At 43.7% G+C, this 21151-nt stretch overlaps 1 protein-coding gene across 1 annotated transcript in view; it reads left to right on the top strand.

Moving 5' to 3' along the window:
• The window catches only part of LOC308056785 (uncharacterized protein), a gene marked incomplete at its 5' end in the record, with an annotated part of 30805 nt that extends 19709 nt beyond the window's left edge, over positions 1 to 11096 (top strand). The window contains 1 exon segment of the mRNA XM_080372622.1: positions 8747 to 11096. Within this exon segment, the coding sequence (XP_080228748.1) occupies positions 8747 to 8923 (177 nt within the window). The 3' untranslated portion in view covers positions 8924 to 11096.
• Positions 11097 to 21151: the final 10055 nt, after the last annotated feature.

The following is a 21151-nucleotide window of genomic DNA, read 5'->3' as shown; positions in this document are numbered from 1 at the left end:
ATGTCACAGACATGTATCTGTATCACATACATTTATCTCTATCTATGTATTACACACATATGCACATACAGATATGGAGAAAGCAGCGCATGCCCGACAGCTTGTCTGGTTTTCCCCACTCTATGCATTGGTCTAATAAAAGATATTACATCTACCCCCAGCTTTGCTTTGCTCAGAGCAGTGTGGCCACAGTAGGACCGCAGCTATGTGTGCTTAGAATCACAGAATCGTTCAGGTTGGAAAAGACCTTTAAGATCATCAAGTCCAACCATTAACCCAGCATTGCTAAGCCCACCACTAAACCATGTCCCTAAACGCCACATCTACATGTCTTCTAAGTACCTCCAGGGATGGTGACTCAACCACTTCTCTGGGCAGTCTGCTCCAATGCTTGACAGCTCTTTCCATGAAGAAATTTTTCCTTATATCCAATCTGAACCTCCCCTGCCACAACTTCAGCCCGTTTCCTCTTGTCCTGTTGCTTGTTACTTGGGAGAAGAGACCAACCCCCAGCTGCCTGCAGCCCCTGTCAGGTAGTCAAAGAGAATGAGAAGGTGCCCCCTGAGCCTCCTTTTCTCCAGGCTTAACACCCCCAGTTCCCTCAGCCACATGTCACAGGACTTGTTCTCTAGACCCTTCGGCAGTGTATTTTATAGAAATCATAAAAATGTGCACTCCTGCCTGTCTTTATATAGTCTGCTTTAAATTATGAAGAAGAAGTGAACATGATGAGAGTTGGCACAAGATATGAGATCCTAATGCATGGTACAGCAAAATACAATCACTGCAAGGGCATCATGAAACTGGGAAGAAAATTAAAGCCCCTAGGGCTGTGAAGCCACTGCTCCATTAGTTTTTTTTTCTTCTGAGTCAGGCCATAAAATAATTAAAAGATTGAATTTAAAAGTCATGAGATTTTTGGAAAATAATCAGACCTCATATCACCATAATGGCATTTTGGATTTTAAGTGTTTGGGACACATTTAGGCTGTGCTTTTCAGCTGGCACGTGCAGACAGGAGGGCTTAAAAATTACTAGTTTTGGAGCACTAAGCACCTCCCTCCAGTAGCTGCAGCTTCACAAATTCAATAGATGTGTGCTGCAGTCAAGTGAGCTGAGAGCAACACATGCCTTCCTCCTGTGGAGCTGAATGTTTCTTAGAAATGACTGGGGATTTTCACCAAAGTCAAGTCCATCTCCTCTTGTCCAGTATGGGTGGGATTTCTCATGGGGAAGAAAACATTTTGGGAGTAAAAAGGGCAGGTGGTGGTTGGAGATGGGGATATATAGCACCGCTGGTCCAGGGAACCACTACACCTCTTCATATCAGGTAAGGATCTGTCCCTGTCTCCCTGTAGTGGAACTAAGCAGCACTTGACATTGATGTTAAGCTGAAAAAACACTTGGCCACCCACCCCGAAAGTGAATCAGAGGCCACAGCCACAGCACCTTCTTATCCCCTCCCAGTCACTGCAGGCAGGCTCAGCTACACAAGCGAGTGTGCTGGGGTTGGGGGGCACTTTCTCCACTCCCTGCCTGTCTGCTTTGGCAAGAAAAACAGGCAGGTGCATTCTTGCTGGGTGCAAGGTTGGAGAGACCCAAGGGGATGAGTGTGACCAGGAGGACTGAGCACAGACACTGGTGGGATCGTGCTTTGCCTTTCCCCAGGAAGTGGATGTCATTGGGTCCAGCCAGGAGAGGATGCAGTGGTGCCTGGATAGGGTGGCAGCCCAGCTCATGTAAGGAGGAGCTCCTTCTCTCATGCTGCAGGGCTGATGTGTGTTGGCAGCTGTAACGGGAACCCCCAGTTGAGCCCCTACCTCTACCCGCATGCTGCAGGTGTAAAACCTGTGTAGGGTCCCTGAGAAGTGGGCAGTGATGCTCCTGGGAGCACTTGGCTGCCCATGGGGAAGTGGAATGGGGAGGAAAAAGTTCCCCCCTGTACATCCCCACCCCTGGCTGTTGTTTGTGTGTTGAGGGTCCAACAGAGCAGCCCAGCATGAGCTGGAGATCAACCTGGCCCACAGGCAGATGGCCCACAGGCAGATGGCCCACCGCATCGTCAAGTGCCATCACCCAAGGAACACCTCTGATGGCATCGGCTACTGCCGAGGGGTGGAGCAGGTTGAATGCATGCCAGGCAGCATGCAAGTGCCGAGCTGTCCCTGGGATGTGTGGTGCATCTCCCTGGCAAGGAGCTGGTTTTCCCCAGCTCACTGTAAAGGCATATGTCTCTGCACGGCACATCCATCCCACCTGGAGACACTCACCTTGGAGTGGCCATTTCTCACCATAAAGAAAGAACAACCCCCTGCTATCAGCTGGATACTGAATGTCCAGCAGGTGCAAGCAGCTCCCACCTAATGAAACATTCTATCCGGGTTCAGAGATCAGCCTGAAAACAAATTCAGTCCAGCACCTCTGCACAGCTCATTAAGTTAATGCCCATTTCGAAAGATGTGTCAGTGCTTGGCTGAGTGCTCTTCATTGACGTAAAGTTGTCAGGGGGGGTTCACCCCTGTGTAGAGATGACCTGGCAGGGAGCTGAAATGACATAGAAGATAAACAAATAGAGAGCATGGTCCTGGGATAGAGTTCAGCTGCTTTTGGGTGCCAGGAATTCGGCTTTGGCTCTGCAGTAAATGAGTGGTGACCTAAACCAGCACTCGCAGAGGTATGCCCTAAGTGGCAAAGGGCTGTGGGAATAAATCTGCTGCTCACACAGGTGCATGCAGTTGATGGAGGGGTGTAGATTGTTTCAATTTTTCTAATGTTTTAATAATTATTCACAGTAGAACTCAGACATATTTAGACAGGCAGATGAATTGCAAATGATTGGTGCTATAATTCAGAGACAGGAAAAGTGTGCCAAGAATCAGTGTGTTTTAAATGACTTACGTGGTATTTAAGTCTCTTGTTGACCTTGTTCTGGACTGCTGCACAGGCATGAACTTCAGCTTGAATGCATAGCCAGGGAATCAAGTGTTATCTAATGCTCACTCAATTTAGTATGAAACTGAGGTAGATTATAAGCAAAACCAATTGACTACAATCTGCGCGCTGTTGTGAAGCTGGGAATCACTTGGCATTTAAGTGCCTCAAATGTAAACATGAGGTCTGATTGAAATACCTGTATTTTGGGGACAATGGTTTGTTTGTCTGAGCTTTCACAAGTATCATGGTTGTCTTCATGACTGTTATCATTTGGTAAGTATTAATGAACAAAGGGTATCCAGAGGTTTCACTTTCATGCGTCTTCTGGCAGTTAGTTCAGAAATGCTGTCTGCCCTGTGGAAAGTCTCTGCTGGGGGGCATGCCATGGGGGTCACAGGCTTGCTTCTCCTCGAAGGACATGCTTTCAGCCTCAGTGCTTTGTGCTTGCTGCATGATTATCCTTGTGTTTCCTGCATTGCTCTGCCAAGCAGAGGGAGTGCAGACCATTGATGGACCCTGGCTTGCAGCAGTGGGTCTCATGGAAAGCTTTCCTGAAAAGTGCTTGACACAGCAGTGATTAACTGAGCAGAGATGGGCTTGCAGCACCTTATATAGATTTTACTTCAAAAACAGGTTCATCAAGTGGCAACTTGAATTATTACTTAATTGCTTTGATTATGAGCAACATAACAGCTGTAACAGAATTACAGCCTTTTCAAGGAAGTGAGCCATCCTGGAGAACAGGAAGAACATCAAGTACAGCTGCTACACTGTCAGAAAGGAAGTAGCATGCATGCAAAAATACTGCTGGATAGTCAGCAAGCCACCAGAGCTCAAAGGAGCTCTCTCAGGGGTCTCTAAAGCATGGATACAGTCATACAACATTGTGCTCAGCCACCTCCTTGGGCCATAACGAGCAGTTTTGGGGGGTGCCCCTAGCTGTGACTAGCAGAGGTGGGCTGGTCAAACAAGAAAATCTCACATGTGACATTAAAATAAAATGGTCTGTAGAAGAATCACCCTCATTCCAAATGTCTTTGTAGGGCAAGACCTTTCTCTTCCTTTTGGCCTCCATTCAACAGCTTTCTGTGTTGCAGCAGGTCTTTACAGTCCTTAGGAATTGGTAGAAAATTCTCCCCTTGTCTCCCAGAGTGAAGGTCTGGCTCTGCACAATCCCTCCCTCCCTTCTTTAGCTGTGTCATCATTTGGGTTGGCTGCAGATTGCAGGCTGTTCCCCAGCTGTGCAATGCTCTTGCTCTCATGGAAGGTGCCAATTCCTCAGTCCATGGCACAATAAAAAGGGCATTTCCCTCCTGCTCCCAAGTCCTTTTGAGGAACAGTGAATATCAGCTACAGATGCTAACCTGCCAGTCTGGGCGTGATGAGAAGCATCCTAGAGCCAGTATCCTGTCCCCTGGGTTACCTGTAGCCAAACCTCATGGCAGGTCTCTGGGACCCCACCAGCTGTTGTGTGCCCCACTCCATCCCCTGGATGGCAGATACAACCACCCTGTGTACATTAGGCGTGGGAGCAAAACTTTTATTCCAGTTCTCGGTGGTCCACCACTGACAAAAAAAAGAATATCAACTACTGCGCCATTCTCTTCCCTCAGGATCTTCTGGTATGTGTGGTTAAGGCAAAAGTCTATCAGCATCCCTGTGGGAAGGATGATCCCACAAATTTTCATAGAATCATAAAATTGTTTAGATTGGAAAAGACCCTTAAGGTCATCAGATCCAACTGTTAATGCAGGACCACCAAGTTCACCATTAAGCCATGTCCCTAAGTGCCACATCTACATGTCTTTTAAATCCTTCCGGCAATGGTAACTCAACCACTTCCCTGGGCAGCCTGTTCCAATGTTTAACAGCCCTTTCGGGGAAGCATGTTTTCCTAATATCCAATCCAAATCACCCTTGGGGCAACGTAGAGGCTTTTTCCTCTTTATTATTTCATTTGATTAATTAGGTCATTTGACCATTTCTGGAGCCTTGCCTGTGAATTCTTACCAGTAACCTTTGAGCAGCCAGTGACCTGTTGAATTGTTAGATAAAAAAAAGTTCAGGCAACTTCCCTTTTCCTGCTGCCCTCCAAGAAAGGGACATGTTGGCATACTCTTGGCACACAGTAGCAATGACAGCTGGTCACATTTTCCAATCAGTTTATGTTTTCTTAGAACATTTTCCTTCAGAAAGCGCCTTTTAATCAAAAGGAAAGCTTGTCTGAATGAAGATGTTGGTTTGAAGGACATTTTATAATAGAGAAACAAACACAGCAGGGTTAATAACTGAAGTAGTTCTAAGACATAAGTCACTTCATTCTACTAATACCACCCGTTTGTTTAACATTCTGCAGGGGGCCAACCGATGTCCTCCTTTTCGTTCTAGTACCATGATGACCACGTGTGGTACAGAGACGGTTACCTTCTGCCCCACGGTGAACCTACGGGCCTCCTGCATCAGTAGCACAGGTGCTGCTGCTGCTGCTGCTTCTTTAAGGCATCCAGGCCACCCTGAGCTCACATGACCCAGCTGTTTGGAGAAGTAAGCTCCAGCCTGCCGCTGAGGCCCTAAAAATTGTGCCAGAACTCCTAAAGCAATACCTTTTCTCTGAGGAGTAAAAAGTTCAAAGGTCTTTGTTACGTCGGGATTCCCAGTGTGGGGGCCTCCACAGGTTTGCTTCAGCCACCTCAAAGCAGCTTTACCCTCTTCTGTCCCATCAATAGACCCATTGCAGGAAGTTTTCAGTAGCTCATACCAAGGTTTCATGAATCATCCATAGTTGGCTCTTCAAAGCCAACAGCATCTGATCATTCTGAGAAATGCCCATCATCCCTTGAGAGTTTTAGGCTCTGGGAGGTGGCAAACAGCCTCTTTCTGTTTAGATCCCAATTGTCTCTGGCCTTTCAGGATTTCAACCCCCAAATACGTAACTCACTCCTGGATAACTTGAGCCTTATACTTTGATACTTGATATCCGCTAATTCCCAAGAAATTGAGAAGGCTTATAGTCAGGGAAAGACACAGTTCTCTAGTCTCTGCTGTGATCAGAATATCATCTGCATACTGTAGAAATGGTCCCCGATAATTTTCTGTTCTCCAAATTTCTAACTCCTTTGCCAACTGATTTCCAAGGATTGTCAGACTATTTTTAAAGCTTTGTGTTTTCTGTCCTATTTTTGGGTTTTCCTATTTGAAAGCAAAAAGCTCCTGACTGTCAGTGCCCAGGGGAATACAGAAAAAGGCATCCTTTAAATGGAAAACTGTACACCATCCCTGTTCCCTGGAAGGATTATTTATTATGTATACGGATTTGCTACTACAGGTTAAATATCTCAAGTTATTTGATTTATTGATCTTAAATCCTGCAGCAATCAGTAATCTTCAGCCTTGGCCTTTTTAAATGACAAAATACAGGTGTTGGGTTTTGACTCATACTCCACCAACAGTTTGTACTTCCAAGAATTTCTAAATTATTGGTACCAGCCCATTCCTAGCTTCCAGCTTTAGGGGATATTGTTTAATTCTTACCATGGATGATCCTGGCTTTAAGTCAGTCCTTACTGGCTTTGACCTTTTGGATTTTCTTGGAACCTCTCTAGCCCATACAATAGGAATCACAGCATCTTCGACCTCTGGAAATATCTTCTTCCTTTCAAGAGATCATATCCTATAATAACAAAGCTGCTGCCCTGACATATTTAGTTTCCAAAATTAAAATTTCTATTTCCACATTTTTCAAATTTCTGCTTCCAATTTTTCGAGTACATCTCTCCCTAATAATGGTTTTGGAGAATTCAGCAAATATAAAAACTGATAAGTAACCCACTGTTTTCACAGCTTCGTTGTTAAAGGTTTAAAAAATGGCTGAGTTTCACGAGTCCCTGTAATACCAGCAATACTTATATTCTTATTGCTCACTTCCCACCTTAAAGTGTTCAGAACAGAGTAAGTAGCCCAAGTATCTACTGAAAATTCAACTTGTCATTTCCAAGCCCTGCTTTAGCCAGAGGTTCTGCTGGGAGAGACTCCTCCGCTCCCCCTCGTTCCTTGGTTACTGGGAGCAAGGGGGCAGAGGGGGTCCAATTCTTAAGCAGACACTCTTGTTCCCAGTATCCATCCCTTTTGCACTGTGCACACTGATTATCACGCAACCAAGGCCCAGGCTAGAGTCCCTCTCTTGAGGGTCCACCCCATCCTCAGACCCTTCTCCAGATCATAGTATTGTCCTCTGATACCACCACCAGTCTGCTGTTTACTCTTTCCTTTTGACTCTCTCTATTTCTGTATGCAATCCAGTCAACAACTAACAACTTTCCCCAATCTCAAGCATCATTTCCTTGCACTTTATAATTTTCTTCTAATATTATCTGAGGATTGGTCCACAAATAGAGAGGCTAATTGATCTTGTCCTTCTTCTGATTCAGGGTTAATATTTGTATATTTGTGGGATACTTCCTTCATTCTATTCAGGAAATCTGTGGGGGGACTCTGTCTTGCCTAACCTCTGCAATTTAGACATGTTTATTGCCTTAGGCACAGCATTTTGAATGCCAAACAAAATCCATTTCTGATACTGAGTTATAAAATATCCTGTGTGCGTTAATATTCAGGTCCCAATTCGGATCAACAGAGAGGAAATGACGCTCCACAGTTCCTTGTAAAGTTCCTGACTTAACCTGAGCTTTCACATGTATTCAGCTGCTCAAAGAGTCATCTCCTCAGTGCTATCAAACAAAACCTGCATTATTGCCTCTATATCCTTCCAGTCTGGATCTTGGTGTTTCAACGACTATAATTTCAAAAGCACCACCCACCTTCTCGGGGTCATCCCTGTAATTTCCAGCAGTTGCTTTCCAATTACTGAAGCCTGTTATTGAAAACAGGACTCTCACTCTCATGTGTCCTTCATTTCATTTGGCCCACGCCCACCCTGCTACTGAGCTAAAACCTTCTGCCCCCTAAATTGCTCTCCCTGTCCACAGCCACTTGCCCTGCCACCAGCCTCATCTGCTCACCTGCCACCACTTTCTATTATCCTGCTCACATCACTAACATCCTCTTCAGAACTCTCTCATAGTCTCTGCCAAGGAGCAACCATTATTTCTATATCATCATCTTTCTTTTGTTCATACAATTTAAACATCTCTGTCCTATACTACAAGCAGAGCAGCACCTGTTCTCCTTTTCCAAAGCCAAGACAAAAGCACCACTGGGAGGTAAATTTATACCACACTCTCTTTGCCATTCAGGTTGGTTCTTTACAGTGGAAAACATATCAGTATATCAAACTTTGTCCCATTTCTTGCCTTAAAGAAAACATCAGCTGTAACATCGTATAATTCAAAGTGCTGTTCATTGGCCATTTTCCTGCATCATCCAGTTTATACAATGGCCACCACAGATTACAGTTTTTAGCTAGGTTGCCTTTAGTTACATTTCCCCCAGAACCACCCCCTATTTGTTTCCAGTGTCCCAAAATACATTCCAACAGAGATTTCTTTAAAATACCCCCTTTAGACTACCAGTGCCCATTTTCTTTCAGAGTGCTTAAAATTTTATAACAATAGACATGTATATAAATATATTCAGATATTCAGAGTGCACTATACCAGACAGAAATGCATACACATACATACATACATACATACATATATATATAAATATATATATATACTCGAGTATGTCAGACAGAAATTTTACCAGACAGATTGTTTCCAGGAGAGCCCTCAATAACCCAACCCAGCAGGGTTTTTATCTTGACTGATGGGCAGGTATCATAGACCAGAAATAATGCTTTACATCTTACCAGGGGAACTTTGCTTTGGAGCCTTCAGTCCTGGGATCGGAAGTCCTCCCTGCAAATCTCTCAGTGCCAACTGGAATTCCTGTGATCCCACAGGTCCACCAACGCTCAATAGCAAAGTCCCACCTGGGTCTCCATAAATCCCAAAGTCCTCGAGGCCACATGACTCTCCGAGGTTTTTAGGAGAGGAAAATGAGGCACTGGTGGAAGCGAGATTCAGCAGCTCAGGCCATTGCTGCAGCTGGAGGCAAAACGCAGCTCTCCCAGCTCCCGCCCTTGCACTGTCCGCTGCACCACAGCTCCTCGCGGGCACAGCGAAGGCGACTTCTCCTTCCTGAGCTGGAGCCTCGCTGGAATAATTGGTGTACAGATTATGAACAGCCCTGAATGCCAGCCTTACTGGCAAGAAGTAAAAATGGTCCTTTCTCCGAACCAGCAGTTCTGGCAAAGATTAGATGACATTGAGACCACTCTCCTCAAGACAAGACACTCCCTGCCTGCCGCAGACAAAAAATCCTTCAGCACCCAGCCTATTTTTCCTCTTCGTTCCATCCCAGGCAGCATGCCAAGCAAGGGGACCCTTCTCTGGGATTTCAGCGTCAGGCGCAAAGAGATCTTGTTCCTTTTGATCAAACCCAGCCATACAGCACACAAACCTTCTTTCTCCTGCTCTTTTCCAGGGCTGCCAGCCTGGCCCTGCTGCTGAGGTGCCCCCAAAGAGTTCAGGCCAGCAGGCAGGGATGAAGCACTGGCAGGCGTTTAATAGAAATTTAAGCAACGATGGTGGCCACTGATGGAGCACCTCAAATGGAGCAAACTTACAAAGTTTTACCCATCCTTGTCCTACATGTCCTCTACTTGAGAAAACATGGTCACACACAGAGCCCTCAAACTAGAAAGCTCTTAGCCACCAGCACGCTGCAACTATCAACTGAAACTGTCTCCACGTGCAGGCTGTACTTTCCAGAAGTACCCTGTGGTTTGCATGGAACATGTAAAGCTCAAGCCTGTCATTACTGAGGGGAAATTCACGGCTACAGAACAGTCCTTAGGGAGCTAGGACAGCTTGTGACGATTAAGGTTAATTCATGTTTGTGTTATCAAACCTGGGAAAATATCAGCTGTTGCAGTGTGCTGTTTCTAATGCCCTTGCTAATGCACTGTCCTGGTGAGGGAGCCCATGCCTCCAGCTGCGACAGTGGGAGCTACCTGGAGGATGAATGTTGAGCAGGCTGGATAGGGCAGCCCCACTCTTTCCGAAAAGTGATTGTTAGGATCACCATCCATTGCAGCATCTGCTGTAAATGGCAGGTATAAAGAAGCTAAGCTAACCACTTCTATTTGGAAGCATTGTCATTAATTGACTTAAGTTCATTAGCTATTTCAATTGTTTGCAATCATGCATGTGACAAATTAGGTAGGGCTGCAGGAATTAAAAAAAGAATCCACTCTGAGAAAGGCAAAGTGACTTGTTGAAATCAGGACTGCCACCACATCTCAATGAACTACACGCAGGTGTTGCTCTCTTGCTGACAGACTGAAGGTTTGCATGGCTACCTTTTGGATACACAGCCACTGCTGCCTAACTGTAATCTCATAAAGCATCTTCTTCCCTTCCAAAGCAGGACCACAACTATTTCTGAGTTTTTACACTCAGCAGCCAGCAATGTGGAAGTAACAACACTCGTTTGCCAGGTTAGTGGGACTTCCACTTCAAAGACCTCTCTGTGTTTTCTGAAGTTTAAGATATTTGGCTTGATGGAAGCTCATTCCTCCAAAGCTCATTGTGAGAGGAGCATTTGAAAAGAACACCTGCCCTTGGACTGACTATCAGCAGCCATGCTTTCACCCTCTCTGTGCAGCTGAAATGCAAGACAAAACTCAGGCCTGAAGGCAGCTGCCTGGGCTAGACTCTGCTAAAGCAAAGTGTAAGGAGTGGAGTGGAGCTGAGACACGGAGTCAAACCGCCAGCTAAGAGGCAGTACAGCCACAACCTGAAATGCTGTTGTTTCCTACAATACGGGCTAAGGGTGCTGCAATGACGCTATGTAGATCTCACCTGCTCTTCACTGTTAACACTGTTCTCCTTTAAGAGACTGAGGCACTGGGAGATGTAAGGTAGTGGGGAAGACTGCAACAACTTGTTTGGCTAGATCTAGCCAGAGAACAAAGATCCCTTTGCCTACTGCCGTAGCCTTGCCTCAGGACTCCCCTTCATCCACTTGGCCAGTAATGGCTGAAATACTAAGAATTACCTTCACAGGCAGTTTTCCCAACCTGCAGCCAAGCAAAGGCTTTTGCTTTTTCTCCACACGTTCTTTGCAAATAAGCAAAAGCATTTCTGGTTTTATAAAAACTCAGACCTGAGGCTAGGAAGTAACTGCATATGACCTGCCCTGCCTGTTTCCCATTGCTCCCTGTGTGTTCTACTTCTCTCTTTCATGGGCAATTGCCTTCAAAAGATCCTCCTTTGTGGCACATTACTATTCTGATTAATCCTCATTCAAACTTCTGCTCGCCATAGGTAACTCACAGACAGGTAGCACCCACCACTACTGGCATCAGAAAGATGTTGGGTAACAGCTAAGGGCTTTGGAAAGCCCTTTGTCGGAAAATCAGAATCAACATTTCCCTTCAGCTCTACTCTAATTGCTTTTTTATTTCCCTTGAAAGAGCAAAATGCTGCAAAGAAGTGTCATCCAAAAATGAAAAAAAAAAAAAGTAATTAGATGTCTTAATTATTTGTGGCTAGGTTTCACTTTTGCAGTGTATGTTTGTATTACACTGTACTTTTCACCTGCTATCGTATGCAATATGTGCCTTCCAATTTAATTTATATTTTTTTTTTACCATGTCAAAAAGGGAAATTACAGCTGCTTTCTCTGCCTGTTCTGCTAAACTGCCTCTCCCCTACTTACTGTTCTTGCATCTAATTTGGCGTAAGATGACACACATCTCTGGCACAGGTGTTCACATTTTTACGTTACTGTGGCTTGGCAGTTTATTTTTTACTGAGGTGTATCCTTCCTAAATAGGCCAGCCAATGGAGGAAATTTACTAATTTCATCACTCATTTCATCTCATGACTCTCAATTTGTCACAATTTGCTGTGTCTGTTTCTGGCATCTCACTTCTTGTATGAGGTAGGTATACATTTTCTCCTTGAAAGTATTCTGCTGCCAAGAATATTTTTTATTGAGAGTAATTGCCTTGAAAGAGCCTCACATTTATTACCAAGCCCTCCACACACCTCCCAGCACTCAGAAGAAGCAGCACAAAGGTGACTTTGAATGCAGTAACTTGCCTGATGTTCCTGTAATTGGCTAATACCTTTTGCTTCCTTAAGGAATAATCATTTCTGTCTGTACGCTGCTAGATGGCTGGGCGATAGAGTCTGCAGGGAACTCGGGGAAGCTGCTAAAAGAAAACTTCCACAGTAGCTCCCTACTGAAAAATCGTCATATCCTGGGATTGGTGCAGACCTCTTGACACATTATTTGGCAGAGTTGGTGGCATAAGGAAACTGATTTGCAAAAAAGTGTGCAAATAGAGTTGTATAGAAAGCAGTAAATAATTTTTTGGTTTGGCTTTCAGAACCCTTTGCTCAGTGATACTTGCAGGCAGGGTTCACCTGTGCCAGTGTCTGCCTGGGCAATGAAAATCGTATGAAATAGCAGCGTGTTACAATGCAAAGTAAGCAGCTGAGAGAAGAAATTCAGAACACTTGATACTAATGTGAGTACTGTGCCCAGTTCTGGGCTGCCCAGTTCAAGAGAGACAGGGAACTACTGGAGAGGGTCCAGCGGAGGGGTACGAAGCTGATGAGGGGACCGTAGCATCTCCCTTATGAGGACAGGCTAGGAGAGCTGTGCCTGTGAGAGGGGATCTTGTCCATGACTGCAAATATCCTAAGGGCATGTGTCAAAAGGATGGGGCCAGGCTCTTTTTCAGTGGTGCCCAGTGACAGGACGAGGATGAATGGGTACAAACTGGAACCCAGCGAGTTTCATCTGAATGTGAGGAAAAACGTCTTTACCTTGAGGGTGGTAGATCACTGGCACGTGCTGCCCAGAGAGCTGGAGGAGCCTCCTTCTCCGGAGACATTCAGAACCTGCCTGGATGCGATTCTGTGCAACCTGCTCTAGGTGGACCTGCTTTAGCAGGGGGTTGGAGGGGGTGATCTCCAGAGGTGACTTCCAACACCGACTATGCCGTCTTTCTGTGATTCTTAGCACACTACCACGGTCTCCTATTCGGACACCTAGATCAAAGCCTTATGCAAATACTCGTTATGTTGCCAGGTAAAGGTAAACCCTTAAACAGCTCTGGATGTAAAAGCAGCTCCATTCCCACACTTTGATAATCCAAAAGACACTGATTTTTTTAATATCCTTTAAGTTCTTGAACAAAAATAATTATTTTAACCAAACCATGTTAGGAAAAAAAATCCCAAAACCACAAAAAAACCCAAAAAACCCCCACTCCCCCCAACTTGATTGTTATATTTGTATTAATCTCATTCATTTATTCTGCAGAATTGATATAAACACCAAAATAACTTTGAGGGGGATAAAAACAGAGTTTATTTCTCATAATTTCTTTGTCTCTATAAATGTTGCATTCACTGAACATGCAAAGATTAATTTTCTAGTTGAAGTTTTGGACTGGGACTCAGAAGACCTAATGCTAACTACAGATTTGAGTTGCTCTGGATACACCACCTTAGCTCTGTACACTATGATCTGTTTCAGCTTCAGATTCCTTCCACATCCCATCCTTCTACCCCTTGTCAACCTCCGTGAGTCTGAGTCCAGGAGAGCATCAGAAACTAATCTCACAGTCTTTTTCTCCTTAGCACCGCTTGGCTAAACAGAACGATGGAAAATATCACTGAAATCAGTGTTCTGGAAGAGTAAATATGACGGGTTTGGGATCTGAAAAATGAGTTCTTATAACGATTTCTAAACGCCTTGTTAGCATACTGCTAGATTATTCCAAGAACACCTGCTGGAAAGTGAATACTATTCAATGTCAATAATGTACTGAGACAGCAGAAAAAACAAGGTATGGAGAATCTAGATCCAGAAGTCTTAAACAAGAGCCTGTGCTGCTCTGGAATTTCTGTAAGACTATCTATATAATAAATGTACAATTTAAAAAGCCTTAAAAATATTGAGAACAACAATAGTACAAAGGGAACTTCACATAAGCAGAGTCAGTTGACACAGGTCTGTCTTTCGGGCAAGTCACCAATACCGTGCTTTTAAACAGATTGGGAAGGGAGACAACACCTGTGTTATGCCTGCTTAAGGCTACACACAGGCCGTCTGTGTTTGCAGGGACTTCAGGTGGGTTTAAGTGGAGCTTGCAGAGACTGACAGGAGCATCAAACCAACATAATCCAGCCCATCCCATGGCTGCTCTGCTGAGACAACATGAAAAGCTGCAGGATGTGTCCAAGCTGAAAGTGACATCGGGGTTAGGAATCTGGAGAGTGAAAGAGCTCTCTGGAAATACAAAAGAACCCCTCTACTATAACAAGAGGCAGAACAGCAAAGGAATAATAGAAGAGAAAAACCTCATTTAAGGAAGCAGGAAAGAAAGGTGGTGGGATAACTGTATCCAGGGGACAGATACAAGCAATGGAAGGACTCACCAGCTTTAAAACCTGCTGCAAGCACAACCTGCCCGTTCCATCACCAATGTAAAGCAATGGTCTGACTTCATTTGAATACAAGCTAAATAGAAAATCATAGCTTTAAAATGTGCCCAGCACTCCAAATATCATTGTCATTAACAGGAATAGTTGGCTGGTGAGTACCTCTCAAAGCCTGGCAAACTTTTTCCAGTGATTCGGTTGCAAAGTGAGCAGAAGGAAGTGGCAGACCTTGGCCTCTAGTCCTGTTACTTCAACGAGACCACGCTGCCTTTCACTTTTCAGAGCCAAGTAAATCTGGTAAATGCTTTATTCCTTAGCAGGAGGGCAGAGAATGGAAACCAAAATAATAAATCCCAAACAGATGTTCAATGTATCTAGAAGGGGAAATAGGATTTGATAACGAAATGCAGTCTTATTACAAGTGCTGTTATTACCTTAAGTACACTAGTGCAAAATGTATTTATTAAAGAAAAAGATTGTCAAAAAAAATCAAACCTTCTACACAGACCACTGAGGTAATTCTCAGTAGCACAAACAAAACAACCGGGAATGATGCTGCAGTTTTAACATAATAAGAAAGGGTACAAAAAGTCCGCATGTGAACCTGTGGGGAAAAAATAAGGAAGAGAAATTAAACCAAAAATTACTAGTGAAATTCTGTATGTGTATTTTTAAATTTCACGCTGAGGACCTGTGAACACCCCTGTGCATGCTTAGCTTGTCCAGGGATTTCACTGTGAAACCACAGACTACAGGTGCAGTCCTCCACGGCTGAAGTACTAGGTGTTTTGACGTTCATTTCAGCAGAGAAGCTGGATCCCTTCATCACCCACCCCACCCTCAAGCTCTGCAGGCACACAGTGACCTTCACCACAGGGTGATGGCCTTGGCTGTTTGTCATGAAGAGGCAGCCACACTGCATGATTCCCAGGACAGGAAAGAAATCCCATGGAAAAAAGTGGTCATGCCATACTGATGTTTTTCCACAAAGAGCCAGTTTTTCACCTGTGGACCAGGTTTCTGGAAGACCACTCGTGTCAGTTTCCAAGGCACAGTGTCCAGCCCCAGCTTAGGCTCTCCTTGCTGTGCCCCAGTTGCCTCCTGCTGCCACACACATCAACCCTCTGGGACTGGCACGTGCAAATTACAGGTGAAGAAAGCTGGAAGCTGGACAGAGGTGCAGTTCTTCAGGGAAACATCCCTCCAGCTGAGGCAGAGTGCAGCCACCTTCCTTTGGTCTGTCCACCTGTAGTCAACCAAGGCTCAGGACCACTTATTTCCAAAATGACTGCTGTTTTGTTGAATAAAAGCTCCATTGCAAACATCCTACTATTATTCCTTAGTTTCGAAAAAAAGGGAAAAGCTGGTTCTGGAGGGTTGCTAATATGTTAATACCTCCACAGAAAAAAATGAAGTCTGTATACTCAAAGGATGTCTATACAAAAAAACCAAGAAAAAATTCAAAAAGGGGAAAAGTCTTAGACTAAGTTTGAAAAGATATTTAACTGACAAAACTAATTTTAATTGATCATTATTACAGGATCACATAGGATGATAAAATAAGCTAAAATTAAACAGCAGTACAAAGGAACATACTATTTGCTTGGAATTCACTATTTGGTAATAAAGTGAGACACCTTGAAAGTAAGACTTGAGATGGCAGTAGCTAAAGGAATGTAATCTCCTGAAGAACCTGAAAGAAATACACTCTGTGACTGCTGGATCGGGGCTTCAGGACAAGCCCTGATAGACAGTGTTGCAGAAGTCGTAGCAGAGCCATGAGGGGGAAGGTCTGCAGAGCACCAAGGGAGGGAGGAGGCAGCACCACTGGTGGCAGCCACGTCAATGCCAGCTGCAGTGCTTGTCATGAGAGGCAAAGACTCATCCTGCAGTTTTAAGATTTTATTTTCTGCTTTCATAATTAGGTTAAAAAGAGGAACATCAAAGTCCCTAGGGGGCCTGCGCACGCCTGAGGCGTTGGGCCGGCCCTGGTTTCACCGGCTTTGGGGAAAGCCCAGTATTACCAGTGCCATGGCCTCTTGTTGGCCAGCGAGGCCCACAGGCTGAGGCCCTCCTCTTCGGGATTTTCTGTGATTCTGTGATCAGGCACAGTCAGCATGGGTTTGCAAAGGGAAAGTCTCGCCTAACTAGTTGGATGTCCTTATATGATAAGGTCACCCGCCCAGTGGATGAAAGGAAGGTGGTGGGTGTAGTTCTTCTGGACTGCAGGCAGGCTTTTGGTGCTGTCCCTCACAGCATCCTTCTGGAGCAGTTGTCCAGCTGCGGGCTAAGTGGGTCCATGGTGCGCTGGGTGAAGAAGCAGCTGGAAGGCAGGTCTCAATGCCTTGAGGAGAATGGGGCTACATAGCATCTGAACACATTTGGAATGTCCAAGCCCTTTTTTAAAGTGAAAACATGACTATTGAGAACATTAAGTAGGTTTACAGCCAACGGCCCTAATGTTTACCCTATGTACTACATCAGGAAAACTTTACACTGATTTTTTTCTCACACTACTAAGCTGGCTGTTTAGGTGTAAAACAAGTCAATCTTCATGGTGAAGTCCAGTGTTCCCATAGTGTTGAAGGAACATGAAGTTGTATTTCTCAGGTTTGCAAAAGCCTGAAAATACAAAAAGCCTGAAACTAGAAACATGGTTGTTAAATCAGGGATTGAAGCCATTTGAATTTAAAGCATTTGATATCTATGATGCATCAGTTGTTAAATCAGGGATTGAAGCCATTTGAATTTAAAGCATTTGATATCTATGATGCATCAGTCGATCCAGGAATAACAATGATTGTAACTGAGTGTGAAAAAACTCTCTTTCACCCAGAAGTTTCTATTTCATTATCCTCTTCATTGTAACAATAAAGGTATCAGGAAGAAAAAACACTGCTGGGCTTTGGGGTTTTTTTTGTTAGCTTTTTTCCAAAATGAATGAAATGTTTGTGTTTATTATTTTTTTTTAATGCATACTAGCACTGAAACAATGTCAGTGCTCTGAAGACCAGCTTGACGTGCTCTCTCCTTTAAATGTCACTAGATGGCATCACAGCCCAGACTTCCTTTCACTGAATGAAAATGTGACCTCAAACAGTAATTTAAAGACACCGTTAAATTATGTTAAAGAATTTTGTGATGCTTACATTATACCTGCATTTTAAAAACTCAGTGACACATTAAGAACCATATGAGACTGAATAAAGAAAGGGACAAACTGGGTCACTGAGAGAGTAGGCCTTCGTTTTGACTCAAGGAAGCCACGTTCTCTGGTTTAGGTAAACCGAGGACTCCAAACAGATAATAATGATAGGAGAGTCGAAAACTTTTGGTGGAAATCTTAAGAAACAGCACACCAGCTGTAGCATCTCTAAGTGAAATAAAAAAAATACATGAGGGAAGAACATGTAAACAACCTTTAATGATATTTTCATTACAGTCATGTCCAATATGACAGGGATTTTTTTTTTTTTTTTTGGGGGGGGGGGTGTGGGAGAGCCAAAATTAAAATTTTATGCAACCTGAACAAAAATGAAAGTATTTTAGCCTGTTTAGAAGCTATATGCTGCAGATTACTGACCTGACCCACACTGTGCATCAGAAGACATCTGCCATCTATGATAAAGAATGAATCCTTTATGTAAGATTCAGTTTCAAGTCTCCTTATGCAAAAGAATTCAAAGCTGGCTATTCTGAATCTAATATACCTAGTCAAATCAATGATTATTGAAAATCCAGAGACGAGATGCTCTCAGTTTCTCTTTCATTACTGGCCTATTTTGCATATTGTGAATACAAATTAGCAACGAGCCCAGAACTCTGCAACCCCAGTTATTAGCCATCAGGCCTTGGGCATTCTCTGGGAAAAGGTCGTCATCTGTCTGGACACCCTCAATACAGAAGAGATATCCGTTTGAGTCTCCCCTCATCATGTTTGCATGCACCGACTCCAGCTTCAAAACTGGGAGGTCGGGGGTAGGGGGGATGGTGTAGTTGTCAGTACCTTCAACTCACTTTCACATAGATTAAAGTCAGTCTAACAAGCTCCCTTCCTTAATCACACAGTTCTAGCAATGCTCTCTGGTAAGATGGCAGTGTGAATATCATGCAAACAGTCACATCAAACATGTTAAAAACTATGCAACTTCTTTAAATGAAGGTTTGTGGTCCAAAGTAACTTATGTGCATCTCATGCAAATGTCATAGTGTCCTTTTAACTAGGGTTCTGGAATTAAAAAAGGACTGTCCTCACTCTGCTGCTAACATCTTCCAAGTTTTAGAAGGAACAGGCTTTGAACTAAAGTCTGCTGTTAAATCTGAAGATTTGTATGCTGCCGTAACTAGTATGAATATGTGCTTCATCACAAGTAGGTTTCAGAGGTCTGTTTACACTTGCACTTTCCAGCAGAGACTTTCCCCAGTAATGTGGCATCAACCCTTAAATTTGCCCTTGAAACTATGTGACAGTATATATGCTGCTGCCTGCGATTCTCCCCTCTGCCAGAATGTTTGCATGCAGATACTGATTGAACTACCTTGCATGTCATCTTTAGCTCCTGCCACAGCTATCTATTGACTTGATCACAGACTATAAACTATGCTTACTGCTAGAAAAGTTGTAAGCGTAAGCAGCAGTTATACAATCTCTCCAAATATTTCAGCACCAAAAAAAGCAAAGCTCCAGAGAAAAGCCAAGACCTGAAAGTACATCAGCTCTCTGACTTTATCAGAGAACTGTCAATTCTACCAGGGTCTCCTCCTCTCTGTGCAGCACCAATTCCCTGTCTCCTTGGGGTACAGCTACGCTTTGCCGTATTTGAGTTCCTGTAAGAACACAACCAGAGCCAGAATACTCAACATAAAACTTCCCTTCCCTGGGTCTTCTTAAAATTGTAATTCTACTGGAGAAAATCCTTGTAGAAGAGAACGCTCCCAAGTGATTTTGTTAAGTACTAGAAAGCTTGCCTGGATAATCTTCCTCATTAGAAGATGCTCCTTACTCTCTTAACATTCATGCCACTGCTCTAGCTGCTAACTCACTCCCATTGCGACATTATCTAGGTACACCTGGGATACTCTGTATGTGCAGAGAGGCAGGTAGAGGCCCAGTGTCCTGGCTCACAGTTTCACTGTGCTGCTGTGTGAAGAATGTCTTGCTAGCCAGTTTACTGTGAAATCTTTCTTAATTCAAGCCAGGTTAAAGTAAAACACAAACAAAAGTATCATAACATTCAGTATAGAAAACAGCTAGAGACTGAAGTGAAGAAACAAAGGAAAAAGCACTTTTAAATTACTTATGGTTAAATTAAACCAGAAGTGGTCTTCCTCCCGCACCAGCAGACTGACTCATCATTTTTCCTAAAGCGTACTTGCTGGAGAATCTGTTTACATGTTAAAGAGAGTCTGTTTCTTATGGCACATTCTGGCTTGTACAGCCAACCTGGCCTTTGGAAGACTTGTAGGGCTGAGACAGACCAGATCGTCCTTTCCAAAACTTGGTCATTCCTTCCTGTTCATGAAATGACCTGTCTTTTCCTATCACCTGAAACATTTTCACTTTCTTTCAGGAGTCTCTTTTAGTTCAGTTGTTACTTTTTGCATTTGTTTGGTTAGTTAACAACTCTCTCACTTAACAAGCGAAAATCTCTCCTTTTGGTAACTTACTCTAGCTCTTCCTCTATGAAATGTCTTCTCTGCTAGACGTCTTATAAATTTCTCTGTAATGACAACAGATTTGGGGTGATCCTGACCAACACTTTGCATTTAAGCATGCTGTATGCAGCAGGTACTCCCCGGCTCTTCTATCTTTGGAGATCCGTACCTTATTTTCTTTTAGAGAAGGAAAAGGTGGTAAAATATTACTGACGAGGGCACTAATGGTTACCTTCCAAAGGGTTCAAATTCACCCAATCAGAAGATCAGTGTAATTAAAGTTAAGCTCGTTGGCGTCTTTCATTCTTACCTCTCATTGCCTGTGCCCCATCACATAGAGTTTTAATTACTTGGCTTTTTCTTATGAATGATCTGAACTTCAGGTGCATCTGAAGACATTGTATTTCTATGGAAATATGACAAATTTAACTGTAAGGGGAGCACAGTATCAGTCTTGAAGAATCTCACTTTTTATGCCCTCTGGCTCTCAGCTAATTACTGTTCTTTTCCTACATTCCTCTCCCAGTTTTGAAAAGGAATAGACTTCACGGCGCACTGAGTAATTAGAAGGAAGCAGAGGGTCACTAAAAAGGTGATTTCAAATATGCCAGCATGCCCTTTTAAAGTTCTGTGGTGTGGCCTGAGACAAACTCCAGAGAGATTATTAGGCATCAGCAGCTGAAGAAGGAGAAAAAACAATTCCCCCAAACAAGAATTAAGTAAGAAGCACAAAGGCTTTAAAAATAAACATGCTGTAGCTTCTCCTACCAACCACACTGGTCAATTCTGTATCAATGTGCAGACTGCTGCTAGATAATTCATACAAGCTCACAATCAAGGAAGGGAAATTCTGCACTAAAAGTAAGCCTAAAAATTATACTAGTTCTGAATTTCTGCTGAGGACGTTCAGAGAAATGAACAGTGGGCAGATCTAGCCACTGCACACTCATCCATCAGAGAAAGATAATTCCTTCAGCAAAGCACTACTGCCAGCTCTGACGTATCTGGAGCCAGTTTCAGCCGTTTTGGAGTAATTAGGGCCATTTCAGAGTAGCCCTCTTTCACTCTTGTGGCTGCTCATTTGCACGGCCAGCAGC

Source organism: Falco punctatus (genome assembly GCF_963210335.1).
Source record: "Falco punctatus genome assembly, chromosome: Z".
Lineage (NCBI taxonomy): Eukaryota > Metazoa > Chordata > Aves > Falconiformes > Falconidae > Falco > Falco punctatus.
Note: the sequence above shows the minus strand (reverse complement) of the source record. Positions and strands in the feature narration are given on the sequence as shown.